At 35.7% G+C, this 20,935-nt stretch overlaps 1 protein-coding gene and 1 long non-coding RNA gene across 13 annotated transcripts in view; one reads left to right on the top strand and one right to left on the bottom strand.

Annotated features, from left to right (window-relative positions):
* The window catches only part of LOC129575878 (kinase D-interacting substrate of 220 kDa), a 32,464-nt gene that overhangs the window by 427 nt on the left and 11,102 nt on the right, over nt 1–20,935 (top strand). For 2 of the 12 annotated variants that reach the window (XM_055460040.1, XM_055460041.1), the window contains exons 1-2: nt 10,355–11,334; nt 20,478–20,612. In XM_055460040.1, the coding sequence (XP_055316015.1) occupies nt 10,798–11,334; nt 20,478–20,612 (672 nt within the window). In that variant the 5' untranslated portion in view covers nt 10,355–10,797. Of the gene's footprint in view, nt 1–283; nt 1,855–4,776; nt 5,289–6,927; nt 7,514–8,847; nt 9,201–10,046; nt 10,136–10,354; nt 11,335–11,382; nt 11,679–13,517; nt 13,817–15,433; nt 15,955–16,989; nt 17,941–20,477; nt 20,613–20,935 lie in introns of those variants that run through there. The other 10 variants (XM_055460047.1, XM_055460042.1, XM_055460043.1 and 7 more) reach the window with 10 other exon arrangements.
* On the bottom strand, nt 10,129–12,924 carry LOC129575879 (uncharacterized). Its single transcript, XR_008688841.1, has 2 exons — nt 12,798–12,924; nt 10,129–10,394 (listed from the first exon to the last, which is right to left on the bottom strand). It is a non-coding gene; the product is annotated as an uncharacterized LOC129575879 (long non-coding RNA).

Here is a 20,935-nt window from a genome sequence, read left to right on the forward strand (position 1 = left end):
CCAGTCCAAACGGAACGCGTATTTTGTGTGGACTATCGAAACGGTGAATGATTTCATTCACTAATTCCCGAGAAATTGCCTGTGTATTTGTTCTTAGTCAGACAAAAAACGTTCACAGTAGAACCGAACAATTATCGATTAAAATTACATTGGTTGACAATTAGGCGCGCTACCGCTTCAGCTGATAACAGCACTTTTATTTTGTATGTGAAGTGAATTTAGCCCGTGTTACTTCCGTTCTTTTTCTGATTCACAGTTTTCGTCGGTTCACACACATGTGTGTGACAAGCAAAAAAAGAAAATTATATATTTTTTTGTCAGTTATAAGTTATTCGCAATTCACAGCGAAACGTCTATTTTTAGCGCCCTCCCAAGTTCTTTTGCAATCGGACAGAAAAAAAAAAATGAAACAGTTTCAATGTTAATCCAAATGAACCAACTTTCTGGTGTCATGCAAATAAAATCAGGCTTCGCTTGATGATTCAATACAGTGAATTGAAATTCGCTCATTTTATCGGCGCTGGCAAAAGAATCAATTCTTTCGTGGCTCAGAGCAGAAAAAAAAGCTGAAATTGTCTGAAACAACAGCACAAATCATACACATTAGATGACAATAAATTTCGCTGAGCCACAAATTAGAGCCTGAATCGTGTCAACCATTCATCTTTATCACTCGTTTCGAATCAGTGCTACTGTTTTCCTCTCTCACTCTTGCTCTTCTCTCGGTGTTTATTTTGTTTGCCTCAATTCAAATTATAACTTTCGCTTTGAAAATCTGTCAAGGATGACGGATTTATTAGCGATTCGCATGCAATACACAAAATATTAGTCTCGAGCTGGATCAAAGCAAGTACTTATTTAAATCGATATATTTGCTTTTTGCAATCATATTTTACAGATTCGGTTGCGGTGTGTGTGTGTGTGTGTGTGTGCGTGTCGTTATGTGTGTGACATTCACTAGCCCCTAACTAGAAAGAACAGAAATGAAACATTTATTAATAACACAATATATGTGACGAGAATATTTTTGATACCAACGACATAAAACCAAAAAAAAAAACACCACAGTTTTAGTTAGTAGATAGCAGAAAATAAATTTTTGCCTGCGACGACCATATACCAACAACATGTGATAAAGTGAAAACTAAATGGATTTTGGAAGTTATTCAAAGTTCAACCAAAATTAGATAAAAGAAAATGTTATACCGTACAAAGGGAAAAAAGGGGATAGTGAGAAGCTAGTCATCCACTCTAAATGATTCAAGTGCATTCGTTTTGTTCTATTCATAAGAATTTGCCTGTTTATCACACAAAATCCTGTTGTTCACACATCACTCTGTGAGATGATTTGTTGTCAGCTGCCCAAAGTACTACACAATCAGCGAAAATAACAAGAGAGAGAGAGAGAGAGAGAGAGAGAGAGACAGACAGAAAGAAACAGAACGAATACACATCGAGTACGGAATCATCATCGTTTGTGTTTCTCAACGCTCAATGTTTTCGTACGAATAAACACGGAACAACATTCGATAATTTGGTCGAAGTGAAACAACGGCTTAACGGCGCTACGATAATCAAATAGCTGAAGAACACCGACAATATCGGCAATATTTCCGAAAAAAGAAAAACACAGTGACAATCTCATTCAAAATAAAATACCCAATCGGATTTTGGGCCGTCGACGTGTATTTGTGAATTGGACGCGTATTTTTTTGTTGTTGCTGCGTTTCATTCAAATAACAAAAGTATTTGTTATCGTTCGTTGAAACTCATTTGAACAACATTTTTTTTAGTGTAAGAAACTTTTTGAAGATTCCTTCAGTACCACAATCCCCATCGAAACACTAAATTCGGGTAAGTCATTTTTTTCTGCAACTATTTTTCTATTTTCAATTAGTAAAATCAGATTTTTACATGTGGTTTTGGTCTCTCGCTGTGAAAATTGGTGATTTCTTTGGAAAAAATCTATTTTTCAAGCAAAAATCTCAAATTCCCTAGAAACAAATTTACAGTTCTCTGTGTGATAGCTCGTGACTCACTTTAAATTAATTTTTTTGTGTTAATTTTCGTTTGCCAAATCGTTTTAATTGCGGCCACCAAATTACAAACAGATAAAAATGTTAATTTGCATACGCTGCGGGTTTATTGAATGACATGTCTCGATGTGGATGTTTACTGTTCAGCGTAAATCTGTCTCCGTTTATAAATTCCTACATGAAGCGTTGACAAATGAATGAACGTCGACGCGAGATTATGGAATTCGGGGAGTTTTACGGAAGTAACATCGACTCTTGTGACATCGCACACAATTATTTATAAACAACAAAGATTCGCTCTGGGAAGTTCGAACGTTTCATGGGCGAAACGCCGAAATAAAGACTATGAGGTCAGATACAAGGTTATTTTTTATGACTGGAATCATAGTGCATTTAGAAGATTTTGGACGCAAAACAAATCGAAATTTATTTCCAACGGAATGGAAATTGACACCATTTAGAGAAGAAGGAAAATAGCAACAATTTGAAGAGCCAAAGAAACGAAATGAGAACAAATGTGAAAAATGCGTATGGAACCAGTTTGGAAAGAAGAAGGACAAATGAAAAAGACGAGACAAAAATCAGAAGGAAATGCAGGATCAACTTTATTTGGCAAATGAAAAGGGAGTCCTTCCATTTCAATGTCAGCGAAAGAAAGTTCCCATGGTACTGGCAAAGTTCATATGAATTCAAATCGGCTTGCAAATTCTATCGCTTCGTTCAAACTTCTTCAATTCCACGTTGTTGGCTTATCGAACAATCGTCTTGATGCCAGCAGCTCGATTGCCTCAAGTGGCATGTCACAAAATCATAAATTTCATACTTTAATCGAACGAAAACCGTGAGCGCGTTTCAATTTCAGGGTCATTGTTATCAACACATACACTCGCCGACACATGTGTTCGTGCTAACAATTGCCATTGTTTTTTTTTTCTTGTTCTATTTAAGCTCGGATTTGGTGTGTACAATGTACATGGCGTAAAATACGGTGGAAGTGTTATTAAAAGTAGAAGGCTTCGTCACGTGTGCAAATGCACATGTTCCGTTTTATGCAGGCCGCCATATTTCACTCGTTCGCTCAACCATCCACACATAATGGAAGTAGTGAACTTGTGCCAGAATTGTTAACGGCTTTCGCGAAATAATGATTCATCGCCAGCTAAAAATAGTATCCGAGTTTTTTTTTCAGTAAAACGTTACGCTCATACGATTTCATAGTGCAACGGATGATTTGCTGCGACCATCGCCAAAAAATTTGTCAACCATCAATTTCTCATTGAAAGAAGAGCGAATTTGAGAAAAAAACAAACAAATAAAAATGAAAAAAAAAAAAATAAGAAAAAAAAAACATGAAAATGTCTCACAAATTACGACCATCCAAAAATGTTTGCTAATGACCGAATGTCACACCGTTATATCAGCAATGAATTGAATTAATTGAAGAATTATCGAGTCATGAATGTCAAAAGTAATGGTTGCAATTCATCAAAAATACTTTGGTAATTGATTGCAATTCATCGATATAAATGTCAAAAAATCCAAAATTTAAAACCAAAAAAAGGGCAAAAACATAATAAACCCACTCAATTGACGGCTCATTTTCTATGGGGTACCAATTTTTGGTCAATTAAGCCCGTTGTATGACACCACATGATTAACCGTTGCTTGTTTTTTGTTCATTAACACAAAACGAGTCGAAAAATACTCGATTCGCTTGGACTACAGTCGTATTCACGGAAAAGGTGTATGGAAATGTTATCAGTCACATGAAATTCCATAAAATTTGAACTCAATTTTATTTCTTGTTGATAACAATAACGTCTATCTTTTATGAACAAACGCCTCCTTAATAAATAAATATGAAGGTTTAGTTTTTTGTTTCACTTGATCATTTTTGAAAAAAAAAACAAAATTGATTTGGTGAGAAAGGCTGGAGAGATAATTGGAGAAAATGAAATAAGTAAATTCTTCGCAATCACAAGCCAATGCAAATCGCATTACCATGCAATTGACTGTGTCATTAAAATTTTAATAAGAATTTGTCAATCGCCATCAAAATTCGTCGCAAGTAAATGCTTCCGAAACAATCACGTCCTGAGCAATTGATTTTTTGGCAAAAAGTAGAAGAAATCATGTCAACGGTGTTCAAATGGTTGACAATCAATACGCGCACACTGTTCACGTTGTTCACTTTTGAATCTAAGAATGTGTGCGTTGGGCTACAATGGACTCGTTATCTAATCAGTTGATATTTCTTAAAAAAAAAAGAACGACGATAAAAATCTTTCCGTAAATATTCACGTATACATTGACAATGTGCCTAGAATACCAAAAAAGTTATGCCAACATCAATGCATTACACTTAATTTTAATTGCTCTCGTCATTACCTCGACCGCAATTCGATCGAAATGTTGCACTTTGCTGTTAATGCGAAAGAGTGTTGCTACCGAAACAACAGCGGTGGCGATAGTGACAGCCAGTGGTTGACTGTGACAACCGTTCAAATTGTCTTCCGTGTCTGCTCTGTCTGTGAAATCACAAAATAGGTGTGATTGTTGTTGAGCTATCTTGTCGAGATAGCCAATAAATTTGACATGCATTTTACCAAACCGTCCATCGTGTGCCAGTGTGTGCGTGCATTTGTATTGGTTTGACTATCAAATATGATAAGTGAAACATGCTCTCTCTCTCTCTCTCTCTCTCTTGCTCACCCTCTCACTCTGTTGCCTGCTTTGGATACGATTTGCTGTTGTTGTTTGGTTCATAGACGACATTTACTTTCTTTCCAATTGATTGGCGCTGTTTCCGCTAAGCGTTCAGTTATCGGTGTTCAATTGATTAGTCAATTTCAACCACTCACTGTTCTTTGTCCGAAATCGAATGTTTTGAAACCGTGTGTCGCCGCAAATAATAATTTTCGAGAGAAAGACAACGACAACGACAACGATGACAACGCAGAAAAAAAAAACAGCAACAAGCACCTGTCTGAAACTGACATTTGCGTGATCTCTTCTCAAGTCTCGAGTGCTATTTAGAACAATTCGTTAAATCTTGTTTATTTTTTGTTGTTGTGTCATTTGATTTTGTGTGAACATTTCGTTTTATTATTCCGTGTGTCGCGTGTTTTGTGCAATCGGTTAGAAATCGAAAGTGTGGAAGATGCATCCAAAAATGCATCAATAGCTCCGTCAAAATGACTCACAAACGCATTTATTTGATCAGTGATTCAGTATTGAGCTGATATTAGGCCCGTACGTAGCATTGACTGACATCAATTCGTAACCTGATACACAATTCAGTTCATTATTTCGATACACAGTTCGTACCAATAGTGTTGAGATTTTCAACAAATAGTTGGAACAGTGCTGAGAATGAGAATGAATGCAATATTTTTGCTTGTTTGAATAGTTGCAAGTTCTTCTTTTTAATTGAAGAGTTGAAAACTCTTCTTCTTCCAAATAGAACAGAGAATGTTCTTCATTGTCATGACCGCTTCTTTGGTGCGATCCGTATCTGATATCGGGCAACAGGAAAAAAAAACAATCTTTGATGTATGTCAACACTTCGGAAAATAACCACAAGTGGAAATTCAATATGGCGACCCGTTGATTCATCGATAATTTTACATTCAAAATATACACGAAATGATTGTTTGAACCGCGCGAACTGTCACGTATGAATGGCTGTCATTCTTTTTCGTTCCATTCCTTTTTGCCGCAGCATTTCATCCAATGTAAACGCAATTTCACGCGCTTCATCGTCCAAAATCATTATTTCAGCTCCACTTGTTACATTTCAAATAAACTGCTACTCAAAGAAGTAAGACGTTCATTGAACGTCGTTCAATCGGTTCAACAGAAATTCTATTTCGGGTTCACTCTTTGCGTACAATATTGAAATACAAAAAAAAAAATGGCATTTTGTGTGCAAACTGTTCAAGAAAAAGAATGAGAAAAAAACAACATAAATATGACGCCTTAATTCTCAATTGGCTCTTGACATTTCCCACGTACCGACTACGATATTACGTACTAAATTTCCTATTTAATTTTATCTCACTACACAAACACTTGAGATGTGTATGGAACTATTGCGCCTCGCAAACAATGCCGAACATTTGGCCAGAAGTCGGCTTGTAAAGTTTTTATTTATTAAATTAATAATTTTTACCACATTTTCGTCAATTCTTTTTTTTTTAAATTTGAAAGACAACACTTTGAAGGCAATTTTACCTTGAAACGGAATTTTTCCAACAACGAAGTTTTTCTACACTTTTTTTTTCCAAAGACAATGGGCGTCTGAAGACAAAAAGACGTGGGTTTCTTTGATAAAATAATCCCAAATTTAATCTTCATAAGTTGATTTCAACATCGAAAAAGGGAAATCTTCCACACTTATTTCATTTCGTGTCTAACATCTCGAAATAATTCAATGATTGTTAGTCTGATAATAATCCCTAGCTCATTCCTAAGCTAAGAAGCAAGGAACAACATTTCGACAAAACTATTCAAGACTTTTAGAAGAAATATTTGAAATCATATGTTGAGCTCGGATTTGAAATCAATTCTACGATTGTCCGGCTGAAGCGTATGAAGCGCTTGGAATGAAAAAAACAAATGCATCGTTGAGTGGATTTTATCGTCGATTTGTTTCGAAAATATTTCCGTATATTTTTCAATTCCTTATTTTCCATAGAAAATTGGTTCCGATGCACTTTTCATTGCCGCATGTTTCATAAGAGTGTGAGAGCAATGAATGATTCGTTTGTTTCAACGCAAAACCTCCGCTCGTTGTATCAATGTATCGAACTGAAATCGATGTATCAAATCTTTTGCTCGTTCATTTTTCCACCGATTTTTGAATAATTCTCTGATTTTTTGTTTTATTCAGACCGCAACAGTTGTTGTGGTGAAATTTGAATTATATCTAGCCTTAGCAAAGGATATCTGCGGCGTCGTGTGCGCAACACGGTTTTGATTACAGTTTGTTTTGACGTGGTCAAACCAACAACAACAGCAATAAATCAGAATCGTTTCATTTGAAGAAAAAAGAAAAGAAGAAAAAATACGAAAAAAAACTAATTCGGCAAACACTTAGACGCGTTTGACGGGCGAAAAGCGAAAAGAATTCTTGTTAGTGAAAAGTAATATTCCAATCTCTATTCCCACTACAATCAGCTTGGGACAGAGAAAAAGGGATAAAGTGGGTTGTCTAAATGAAAATGAAAAAAGTGCGTCGAATATTTAAGCTGCGAAATTTTGCACGCAGTCAAATCGATCCGGAGCGATTGCCATTGTATCAGCAGGCATCGACATCGTCGGATGTTCGTGATCGTTCGCCCAGCATTGATAGCATTAGTACAAATTCTAGTTCAAGTTCAACACAAACGCGACGATCGTTCCGTAGCTATGGCAGTTTTTTACCCAATTATTTTAATATATTGCGAAATTCACTGCGCCGCTCAAATTCATCACAGGTAAGACGGTGTCAAAAATGTATCTCTATATGTGTATGCTTCGTTCTTACCCAACGATAGAAACCATACTGTCCCATGAATCACAAATCAAAATCGAACGAAGCAGAATAAAACGAAATCGGAGCACGAGTCTTCAATGGAGAATCTTCATTAAAATTAATTCCATTTGAAGGCGATAAGCTTGTTTGCTCTAGAACTAAACTTGATCTAATTGCGTACAGAAACACATTCGGCTCGAAAGAGAGCAATTCAGCAGCGGAGCACGGAACGCTATGACCAAACTAGCTATCAAAGCCAACAGTTAGGCAGTCCCGCAATGGAATATCAAAATCGCATTCAAACAACAACAAAGAGCTATTCACGCTCTTAATTCTCAAAACAATATCACCAATAAATATTGATTGTATGCGCGCATCTATGCCGCATAGCTAATTGGCTCATAAAAAAAATTAAATAAACGCCAAACTAATGCGCGATCGCACACACTCACCCAATCATATAACAAATGAGAATGTTTTGGGATGAATGCGCGTTTTGTTTTGTCTACTTGCTCTCTGTAATAACTAGTTTGCTCATTTGTTTAAGATGATGCTGATGCCGCGCGCGGCGCGCACTTTGATTTTGATGTGTATACACTTTTGTTCTTTTTTATGTTTCATTCGTTTTCGCCTTGTCTTCAATGTTCGCTCCTCAATTGGCGTGTCATTTTTATTTATACATTTAAACGGTTCGGGAATTTAAAATCGTGTGCACGAACAATGAAATCAGAAATCAGTTAGTTGTTCAAACATAGTCAAATCGTACATTTCAAACTCTTTTCTTTCTTTGATTTTTTTTGACGATCCGTTCTGTTGCCGTTGGCTAACAGGAAATTAAACAAAAAATAACGCGCGCGCATTTTTTTCCATTTGAGTTTCGCAAATGTTGAGTTAACTGCAATCCCCAAATCGTTTGCATACGAGGATCTGTTTTTTTTTTTCGTTCCGAGCGGCCCGTTATCTTTCAAGTTGAAAAGTGAATTTGCTGTGGTATTGAGAAAGATATCGAGCGAAAGGGATAGATCGAAATCGAGGAAAAATTTGAGTGAGAAAGGAAGAGAGAGAGACAGAGGGAGAGTGAGAGAGAAAAGGAGAGTGAGGGATCGTGCAAAAAAGAGAAGACGTGAAAAGAAGAGTTCGAAAGACATACAGTGAAAAACGAGGAAAAAAAACAATAGATACCGTGTGAGAACAAGAAAAAATCCATATATTTTTTATCAGCTGGATTCAGTTGGATGCTGAAACGCACCGAATTTTTTTTCTCTCCGGGAAATTCCAATGTAGAACAAGGGAAATCAATAATCTCCCTCTGAACGGATTGTGTGATAGCACCAAAGCTGAACAAACATCGATCCAAATGGGAATTGCTTAATAGTGTTTATTGAGTATGATAGCGAAAAATGTGCGAAATAACGGTCTTATAAACTGTTGCGCACACATACGATCCGTGGTAGTGTTGTAAATTTCGTTTATCGAGCCAGTACATATCAAACCTGAACACAAGCAGCATTCATTTTCGCTCAATCTCTGCAGTCGGATACAATATCGATCCAGCTACAACGAAACATTCGCATTAAACAGTTGAGCAAACTGGAAAAAATATGTTTAAACACAAAGTCAAACCTACCACATCGAACACCAGCAATCAGGTAATCAATCCCGTCGATTTGAATTACCAACCAAGCTAGATTTGTCGATGGAAGCTTCGATACATCGTCAATGTTTTATAGACAAGGGCATTCAAACCAAAAGTCATCACTAAATTACAATGAGAACGATCATCCTTTGGATAGTACAAAATTGTTGATTCGACGACGTTTCACATCACTCAAACTCAGAAGCGGTCTAATTCAAGTGTTTGGATCAAAGATCAAATTCTCGAATCCGTTTCATTATTTTCGACTTGAAGTACGAAAATCGCCCAATTTATGGCCAAGAAACTTGATACTGATCGATAAAAATACTGTCAATCTCATCGTATTTTGCCAGATTATGTGTCTGAGCAAGATTGTTTAGAGATGGGCGAGATTTTCATCACGTGAATGTTTGTTTTGTGTGTCGCGTTCTATTTTTTTTTTGTGTGCCGCAAACGATGAAAAAAAGTCACATCATCAGTCATAAAATTTCTATTGATTTCATCGCGCAAAACTGATTACAGAAACGTTCTTCGTTAAATGACTGTCGGTTCCTTATCGTTTTGCCAAGCAAAACAATGTGCGGTATCGTTCAAAACCATCGCGCTACGTCACTAGATTTCGTTTAAACGATTGAATTTCAATGGCAATTCCACACTTAAGCGAAATTTCTTTATTTCAACTCCATTACCATATGTGATACATATACATTCAATTGAATTAATTTTGAATCAATTGAATCAAATTAGTTTGTATTCGTTTCGCATTTGCAAATGAATATGTATTAGAAAATTAAATATACACAAGCATTTTTTTTTTAGTTCACGATTCTAATCGCTTATCTCTATTTCCCTATTGCAGGTAAGCATATATGGCGCAGCGGCTATTTCACCAATACATGAACTTTTAAAGAAAAAAATAAATAAGACAAAATCATTTGACATTTTTGCGTAAGTTTCTATTTTATTAGTTTCTATGATTTGATTTTGCATCAGTTCATAAGTGACAATTTGTCGAGGGTCTTTGTGTTTTGTGCATTTTTTTTTAATTACATTTTTTTCATTTGGATTGAGACCGTGTCCATACATTTTGATCTTTGACGAGTCGACAGTTGAAATAGTTTCGTTTTTTGTTCACCATCAAAACAACTGTTTTTCTTGTGTTGTGAAGTTCAGCATCGTTGGTAGCAGTTGTTTTCAACACCTTCCACTGTCTCGAACCATTTTAGCAAAAGAAGAAGAAGGAAAAATTGAAAAAAAGTAAAAAAAAGAAATAAAGAAGAAAAGAAAGACAAACAAAAGTTAGTAGAAAAATCAAAAAAAAAAAAAAATTACAATTCAATGGAATAAATTGAAGATGGGATGAGTGTGCACCCTTTGCGCAACAGTTTTATTTGCCAGAATCAGCATAAAATTCTGCATCCATATTTTATTTACACACCCAAATACAATGAAATGATGTCAACACATGCACACTACCGCTAATATTGAACAATCCACTGCTAACCAAGGGAAAAAAAAAACAACGAACTAAACCAGACTAGACCAAAAATCACATACCAAACTAAAAATCGATTGCAAAAAAAAAACGCATACAAAATAAGAGTAAATCGATGAAAAGGGTTACAATTGGCCAAACTGAATGCAACGAACCGACGATGCCAAATCCGCAAGAAGAGAATTATGAGCACATAAAAGCCCTAGTCCGTGATTTGCATATCACCCGAAATGTTGCACGTCCCGAGCGTTCCAGTGGAAATCATGTCCACCAGCCTGTGTCCAGCACAGTGACCGCATGTAAAAATGTTTCTCTTGCACAGAAATTGGTCGTGCAACAACTGTGTCCGAACGGGCCACGCCGTGCCACCATCGATAACACGGATTTTTATATCGAGGAAGAGGATGAAACTAGCGACACAAATACAAGCTCGTTGGACATCTCACTAGTGTCACCATCGACAATTCAAAGTCCAAAACGCATTCACAATGGTCATATCAATGACAAAGGATCCAATACACTTGAAGCCAATTTCAGCATACCCGCCGTTGTGATCACCGATGTCAACGAACCCGTCGATTTAATCACCAGCACACAACGACGCTTCTCACAACTTTACTCCGGCCTAAGACGATTCTCAACATCGCACACGGTAGGAATATGGCAAAAAAAAAAACAAACAAACAAAAAACACATACTGACCCCACTCCGATCAGCAGCACGTGATCGAGCTTTGTGTGTTGTCTGATCGATGTACATAAAAAAAAAATCAGAACCAATTTTTCAAATCTAACTTCAAGTGAGCTTGTGTTTTTTTTTTTCTTTGGAATAATAAAAAAAAAGTAATTTCACAGCCCCCCTGGCACACACACACAAACTAAAATCTGTGGATAAAAAAAAACCGAGCGCAACTCATCATGACAAAATACACGCAAACAGACACCACGTTGAATAACACGTTTTGTTGAACACGGTAACCCAAAAGGCCCGAACAAGGTACTTGCACTGCGTACTATTTTCTCAAAATAGAACAAAAAACAATAATAATTGTCATCTCGAGGACCGAGAACTGACTCTGGCGAAAATTAAAACACCTTAAACAGACTGGAAACTGTCTCGTAAACAGGGGAAAAAAAACTGTAGAACGGAATAACACAACTAGAAATGGGTTTTTGCTAACAACTGCTTCCCCACTTACCAAAAAAAAAAAAAAAAACAAACAAACAAGAAAAAAAAACTGCTCGACTGACACTAGCATTCTCGTCTCTATTTTTTTTTCTCTATTCCCATACTAAAAACAAATCGACACTAATTTTTATTTTGTTCATGCATATTTTTTTTTCCGCTATAAATTCCATTGATTCTTCGAACGCATTCCATTTTGAAGTGTAGTTGATCTAATCGATTGATTCGAAAAATCATTGAATTAGTTAGTTGGTTGTAGTTAATTTGCTGCTTGATTAGTTTGTGCTGACACGCGCGAAAAAACAACCACAATTCGTTTTCGGCTGAATTGACAACTTGTATAACATAAATGATGTCGACGAAATAGGGAGAAAAAAAAATCCCGTAAACAGATTGCAATTTAAATAATTTTTCTTCGAAAAATAGAATGATTGTTTTGTTTATGATTTTGGCATATTTCACTGTGACGGAGCCGACAGCCGTGCGGTCACATCGAATTGATCGAAGCTCTTGAAAACAAGTCTAATTGATCGAATGACTCAAAGTGTTAATAGAATGACTGAGTGATTCGCTAGCAGTAAAAAAATTGAAGTCACACATTCGTTTGAAGACGGTTCGAATTTCGATTTGGTCGATATCATGATGATTCGATCGAATTCGAAAGAGAGAACAACGACAAACGAATGTTTCTTTACGATTGTCCAAACGGGCGGCTTGTTGTTGCCCAAAGGCCTTTGGTTTATTTCATTTATTCTCTCGTTCTTTGGCTAAATCACGCCAACAATTTGACACTAATTGTGAATTTTGTTTCGATGCGTCTCAAGGATAATTCATTCCATTTTTTTTTTCTCTTTCTCAATCCATATGTGTGTGGGCATCAAATAGACACAAATTCACTTCGCTGCAACAAATGAGATTATGAAAAATTACCAATGCGCCAAAATTATTCGTCAATTTCCATATGCATTAAATCACGCACATAACGCAACACGTAAATTATATTCCGATTTCTTTGTTCGTTCACACGCGCGCACGCCACTTACTCTCTCTACACACATTCTATGCACTGCCGACAAAATACTCAGCTCTCAATAACACACAATTGCTCGTGTCTAATACACCCAATAAAATGCAATTAATATATCGTTTTTTTCTCTCTCTCTCTCTCTCTCTCTCTCTCTCTCTCTCTCTCTTTCATTGTTGTTGTTGTTGGTCGTCGTTTTTGTCGGGCTGAACTATGTCGTCGACTTTGTCAACTTCTCTACCTGCATCGTTCCGTTTTGTGTGTGATTGGCGCATTGGTTGAATGAATGGTGAACCTTTTTGTTTTTGTTCGCATTCATTCATAATTCGTTTTCGGTGTGCATCGCAACAACTACTATCGGCAAATATTTCAACAAGTTCATTAATTGTCTCTCACTCATTCACCGACTTAATTACGATTGTCCCCTTTTCCTACTTTTTCTCTGATTACTGCACACACACACACACACACACACACACACATTCTTTTTTCACGCTCTCTGTGGTGTCGTTCACTATTAAGCCCGTTAGCAGCCGCTGCTCATTTCTTCGTTTTTTTGCTTTTTTCACAATTCAATTAATAATTTATCGCTTGTCTATTCTAATACTAATTCGCTTTTATTTCAGTTAGTCGGTGGCTTCGGCTCAATCCACAATACACACGATAGCACTCTAGTTGTGGTGATTTTCTTTTAAAATTTCAATTCAAATTCGTGGTGGTATCGCTACTCAATCGATGATACGTATCATTTCTTTCTGGTAGAATTTTCGCTTGTTTTTTCGATTAATTTGCATCTTTTTTGAATAAAGAAGAAGTTATTGTATTGTATTCAAGTTGCTGATCTAATTCGCGCCGCTACACATAAACAGTTTTATTCGCGAGTTCAACACTATTTCACACATTATCCACATTTCTTCGGTGAACAGTAAGTTAGCATAATATTTTTTGGGCATTTTGTGCTTTGAATTCATTTTATTCATCAACAAATGAAGCAATTCGTCATATTCGGTAAATTTACTCGTATCGAAAAGCATTTCAGGCACTTCGGAATGCATATAAAAAGAATAAAACATTGTCATCGTCTTCAGTTTCGAAAAAATGGATCATCGCCTTCCATTTTGGTCATTTAGAATTCGACTAAAAGCAAAAAAATATTTAATTAGTACCCAAAGATAAATATTTCGGTTTGAAAATATTTTTAATTGTTGTAAACATCTACATTTGTTCTAAACAGTTACAAGTTTCAGTACTCAGTCTGTAGAGTTCGACAATGTCGAACTTTAATATATGAGCTGTACACAGCGTGGAATTCTTGAATAATTTGAAGATTTCGGAAAAAATGACGAATAACATTTTCTGGTCCAATTTTTTAAAAAATTATTTGGAACATTTCATCCAAAAAGAAATTCATTTCAATAAGAATAAAAAAAAATAATAATATGAAAATCGTCTTCAAAATGGACTTTGCCCCAAAAAATAGCCGTTCTTCATTAAACTAGTTAAAATATGTTTCAAAATATTACCAGAAAACAAACAAACACACACGTTTCGTACATCGTTTCGAAAAACGGTTCTTCTTTCCCCCGCAAGTCAATGTTCTATTCGGCCCATTTCGTTTCGTTTTTTTTTTTTTTATCGATAATGCAAATTTTTCTGTTTGTTTCCATGATTTCAAGTCATTTATTGTGAATATTATTGCGTTTCCGCATAGATAGTATGCAAGGTAGAGAATTACGTATATATCATTGATGATAATTTTCCAACAGCTTTTTATTTGTTTGTTTTGAGATGTATCTCAGTCGGTCGGTTGATCGCATTGCTTTCGATGAAAAAAGCTGTTGCATTCGCAAAGCTTTGCGATCGCACACTAAACTTATTGCATCAGAAGTCGTTTCGGGCGGCAATCTATTGTGAATTGTGATGTTTTGCGCGTAAAAAGCTCAAGTTTCATTTTCAATCGATTCAAATGTTTTCCGATGACAACCTCAGCATAAGTGACGAACGTTTTCAATCAAAATTGAATTGATTTATCTTGTCTTGAAATGCATAAATTGTTAGAATTTGAAATATTCTCGATTGAAACCGAATTTTATTTTTTACATTCTATCATCGACCCAAAATTTAATTTTTTTTATTGTCAGGGTTACAGTTATTTACAGGTTTTGTTATTTTAATATTTAACATTATTGATCGGTTAAAAAATTAGCAACACAAAATTGGAATATCAGACATTTCATTTATTGTTGAAAATTATATCAAAGTTTGATAAAATCAATCGATTTTCGTTGCTTTTTATTCGAAATATTTAAATTTTGAGATAAACAAATGAAGATTAAGAAGAAGTTGAATGAAAAGATGCAAATTTCCGCAGACGTTTCACGTCCGTTTATTTAATGTGCCTTCAAAAAAAAACTTGGAGCAATTATGAAAATGGAAAAGAAATACTGTCCGTTGGTGTTGGTGTTGTTTGATAAAGAGGATTTGCAAGATCTATATCGTTCATTTTATTCGTTTTTAATGATTTTTTTCTCTTTTTTTATTTGCATTTAAATTGCTTGATTATGTCCATATGTTCATCTTCTACATTATGTGCCATAATTTGTGGCTTCGAACCGAATGCGTGGAATATGATGAGTAAATGGTAAAAACGATGGCACAGCCTCCAGAATCAATGAAATAGTTGTCTTTCATTAACCAATCAATGAATTAGTCACTCTGCGTCGTTGGGGATTCCCCATTTATGTGAGTCAAATCGAATGCATTTCGTCAATGCAAATCAACTTGATTTCTGCCATAAAAATTGGCATCGATAAAAAACGACATTAAAAACGACCAACAAACGTTTATCCAGTTCGTAGGTGGAAAAAAAGCGCATTCATGATATAATCACAAAGACGAAGACGCGCTGTGGTGCATCTCGGAACCTCGATGCAATTGAAGTCGAATGTAAAAAGAGAAGTTTATTTATAGCCGAAGCGAAAAAAAATATATTACGTATTTGGACACTGACCTTTCAAAATTCAGCCGGTGGATTAAGTGAAAAAAAAAGAGCAGAGCAAAAAGGTACCGGTTACATTTGAAAACTAGTTTTTAAAGCGGTCGAGTACCTCACACATGTATTCATTTTTGTAATAGCAAAGGATGAACGAAAAGTGAAACATTGGCGTGCGTTCAAGTTGTGCATTTTTGTTGTTGGACAAAAACGCATATTCTTCGTCTCTTACGATCTTAGATTGCGTTGATCGAGTGGCTCTGGCTCTTCTTCAATGCGACTAGCCGAAGCGATATGTATGCCGTCGAAGAAAAAAAAAACCCTCAAAATGAAGAACAAAAAATACTCAGAACACAAAGAAGAAGAAAAAACACTGAAAATAATGAGCAAAAAAACTTGTTCGACTCCGTCTCGAATCGAGCAATTCTCAAAAGGGAATTCGTCTCAAGTGGATTAAAGTCAAATGACAAAAAAGGCAATTAAATTATGACCATCATAATATGACGATTGCAAGCAAACACACACAACACGATGGAATCGAAATCAAACGAAGAATTTTTACGAACAATACACTCCAAAATTGAGATATTCAAATTATTTTTTATCATTGTTTTTGGTTATTTTAGTCGACGGATCACATGTTGACCAAAGGCCAATTACATGGTCTCAATACTGGTTTCGAATAAGCACAATTATATAAAAAAATATCATTTCTATCTTTGGCTTGTTCCAAGTCTAAAAATGATCACACTATCAATTCAAATTTAGTTAAACTTCATTTGCTTGACTATGGTTTTCTTCGAAAGAGAAAAAAACATTTCACACAATTGAATCGATCGATTCAATTCGGTCATGCACCTGGAACAGTCACCGAAAAAACTCTATTTGCTGAACATTTTGCAAATGAGCTTCTTTTGTTTAGCTGATTAATTTGCTCAAATTCAGATGAACAATGCATCGAAAGCCGGAATAAAAACCGCGATGAAGCGGTAACGAAGCGAAGTCTTTGAGCTGAAGAAGAAATTCTGAGCGAAAAAAAAGAAGGAGATAGAAAAAAAAAGCAACGCGAAAAAGTAGCAACGCGTCAAGTGTGTGTTGAGCGAAAAATCAAATGTGCAGTCAGCGCCGTTCACATGTATGTGTATGTGTGTGTGTGTGTGTAATTGTGTGCGGTGGTTGGGTGCTGCGGACCACGTACTTATGCTTCTTTTTCGTTCATATTATCAATTCATTTTGCTACGGCATGTCTTCAAAGTTTGACGTAAATAAGGAAAAACACACAAAGTTCGGGTTGTGTGTGGCGGCTGTTGGTATTTCGGTGTCTTCGCGCGCGCGCGCGCGTTTATTTGCTTTCTCACTATTGCAACGGCCAAATCTTTCCCTTTCGAAATCGTCAAGTTGTGGCCGATTGCACAATTCAAACACACGAAACGGACTGATATAAAAGAATCATTTACGAATCACTTGTCACTTTTGTACCGCCTGCCGCCGTCAACGACAACCACGACGACAACGACAACGACACAATCGCACCTAATGCAACATTGTTCAGGTTCAGCGCGCGCACACTCTCGCTTGTTATCTCTCGATCGTGGATTGTTTACCATACAAAAGATCACGTTTGGGTTGCGCTTCTTGAAACAGACGAAAAAATAAAACAAAACTTTCAAACGAAATTCCAAGATAAATTGTGTTTAGTGTTTTAGTTTTTGATTGTTGCTCATTGTTTTCTCACGTGTTTATCAAACGAACTGAAATTTGTGCGCGTTTCATATCATAACGAACTGCAAAAAAAAAATTCACACAAAAAAAGTTCAACGGATTCCACGGACTACGACAAACAAGCTTGTTCGAATGCCATAAATTACCAAAACTCCGATTCGATTGGAAAACACAACAATCGATCGTTTGTTTGTTTTCTTTTTATTAATTTTTTTTCCATCGTTTGTTGCACAATGCGCGGGTTCACTGGTCCAATTGAAGAGATTATTCTCAGTGTTTCACGGCTGAATTTCTCCGAACTATCGTCGCGTTACACACGATCGCGCTCGAAAGGTGTTAGTATATCAGTTGTTTGGTGGTTTTTCTAGAGTTTTCATAAAGAATTTGTCAATGAATTTTAGTTCGGAAATTCACATTTGATTGAGAACTTTCAATTGATCGAAATTTTTCGATTTAAATTGATCAAAAATGAAAAAAAAAAAACATTTGGAAATCAAAATTTTCATCACATTTAAATGTACAACACTTGAACAATATTTTTGGCTTAGTTTTTACTTAGTGTTGCGCTAGGCGCAGAGAAAAACGAACGTTCCTTTTACGTTTAAAAATAATTAAAGAATTATTTAAAGGTTATACAGATACGCGACAAATAATCGACGGGATGTGTTTTTTCCAACGGCGAAAACTCTCTGTAGTTCACTCATCGGAACACAAATTGAAATTGAATCGTTTGCTCGAGCACTTAGCTTCGAATCTGAGAGCGAACTCTCATCATACAAACTGCGACTGTTTTTTTTTTTCGTTCGTTCGCATCAGCAATTAGCCATGTTCCAATTCTAGAGCGCAGATTTAGTTTGCTTATTCGTTTGACTAGTGAGTTCCATCGAAATATTTTTTCTCATCGTTGTGCTAGCGAATGGAGTATTGGCAAAATGGTCAATTGAAATGAAAATTGGATGAAATTGCTAGATTTTGTTTGATTGGACTAAAAAAGGTGATTCCAAATTAAAAAGTTGAACATCGGAATTCGCCGATCGTATCGGAACATCTCTCTTTCGAATAAATGTGTAATTTATCTCAGATGGCGATGACGACGACGATGAAATAGCTTAACGCGAATTCAAATGCCTGTATCAATGCTAATTGAAGTAGAAAAATATGCATTTATATGATCGACATTACCATATAGACGCAACATTGGAGCGACAACACACCATTTGTGCTCGTTGATCGTAGACGAACAAAAAAAAAAGTCGTCGAATTTGTGCGCGGCGGCGCTCATTCGCCAAAAACTACTTGAAAAAATTGAACATTTGTAATGTAAATGGCGATTAATTGCAATTATGAGTGTTTAGTTATGAGTAATTAATAAGTTATCTATTTGAAAATCGTTGTTGTTTTAGATTTGATTATCGTTACAAGTCCTTGCCATTTTCATATCAGAAATGAACACACACGAAAAAAAATACGATCGACAATTGAGAACTTTTATCTGTCTGTTTGACAATTATTTTTATTGTTGTTATTCTTGTCCGCTCATTCACGCGCAAACGCGATTATTTGTAAAACAATTTCGATTTTGAATGTCTTACACATGTTTGACACTCTCTGTCGTCTCATTCAAAATGTGTTGAGTAAACAACAGGTAGCAAACGGCTGTTCTTTTTTTTTTTCCGTTGTTGTTTTCACATTTTTCTAGTTGTTCTTGTTGTTGTTGTTGCTTGTCTGATAATGGCTCATTTATTTTATCGAATTGCAATTTACACTTGAGCCGAATTTTCTAAATGGCGCGCACAACCATTAAAACAATCAATCGAATCTATTGCCGATCGATTGTGATTAGAGAGACTCAGAAAATGCAAAACATATTGTCGGATTTTCATAAATTAAAACACGAAATAGTATTATGCATGCTTTTCGCCCCATGTGTTTCAAAGTCGATCGAATTCACAGTAAATGTTTTCTTATTCGAAGGTGAGAAACGTTTGCTTTTGCCCCCAAATATTTTAGAATGCAGTAAATTTACATATGGCTGCTATTTTTGTTGCTCTGCTGCTGATCTTGTTGTTGTTGACAGAGAGTTGGAAAAGTGAGCTGGTGTAGGATGCGCCAAGATAATTGCGTGTTGAATGTTTTACATTTTCAGTGTGTTTACATTCGTACACAGCATGACAATCGATATCCGGAACAACAAATCAGAAATGCTTGAAAAACGCACATTCGCTGTCCTGGTGGACAACTTGAAATATTGTACGCAACTCGCACTCTCTTTTTCTCTCTCTCCCTCTCTCTCTCTCTCTCTCTCTCCGTATCTTTCCGAACGAGAGAAAAAGCATAAAATACACGTCTTTGGCCGAAACATTGAAACACTAAACGTGGCTCATTAATTTTGTTATACGCGTTTGGCGTCATCAAATGGCGCCTTGTTCCAGCTAGTCATTACGCGATTTATTACTCGATGCCTTCTTCCTCCTGAAATTAATAATATTTGTAATCGAAATGACAATCTGATTAATTGCTTATTTACGCTACTTATTAATTTATTAGTGGATGCATTCGAGATATTTTATTCAAATGATCGCTAACAAATTAACGTTCGTGTCGGAAGGCTTTTGAGGGTTTTTCGCGGTTGCTGTTGTTGTTTCTTTCGTAGACGATAGACAATTTTAGCAATGTTATTTTCCATTTTTATTTTTTATTTTCATTTATTTCCCTTTCTTTTTTACATTTCATTTACTTTGAAGTCAACTTTATGTTTTTTTCGTTTAAATCATGTTTTCTTTTTTTTGTTGTTGGATAATTTTCAATGCAATTTTCACAACCATATATAATAGCCGCTAACTGATCTCTGTTTCGTTCATTCTCCGTTCAGACATTAAATCGGTGTGGTGATTCGATGGGTACACTGGGTCATCGTGCTTTATTACAATACATTGAGTCAAATGATTTATCCGGTCTGAAGACGTTTCTTGACACACGTCAAATACCAGTGGATGATCGAGATGAAGTAAGTATTGGTATATAAAACATTTTTCTCCTTTTTTTCGTCTTAATTTTGGATTCTTCATGAAAAAAAATTTATTTCACATGAAAATCTGTTCAACAGCTCAAATTTTGATTAATATGAACTTTTGAAGAAAAAAAAATTTAAAATTGAACGTTTCATTAATGAATGAAAAATGTTGGCTTTGACATAGAATCGCGCCAAAAAAAATCGATTTATTAAAATACTTTGAAGCAAACCCGTGTGCAAATAAAGTGGCTGACAGTCATTCAATTGTATGTAGCTGCAAATAACTAAAACTGGCTAAGTTGATTGAATTCAAGAAT

Source organism: Sitodiplosis mosellana, unplaced genomic scaffold (genome assembly GCF_009176505.1).
Source record: "Sitodiplosis mosellana isolate CC-2019 unplaced genomic scaffold, AAFC_SMos_1.0 Smas_scaffold_6170, whole genome shotgun sequence".
NCBI classification, from domain to species: Eukaryota; Metazoa; Arthropoda; class Insecta; order Diptera; family Cecidomyiidae; genus Sitodiplosis; species Sitodiplosis mosellana.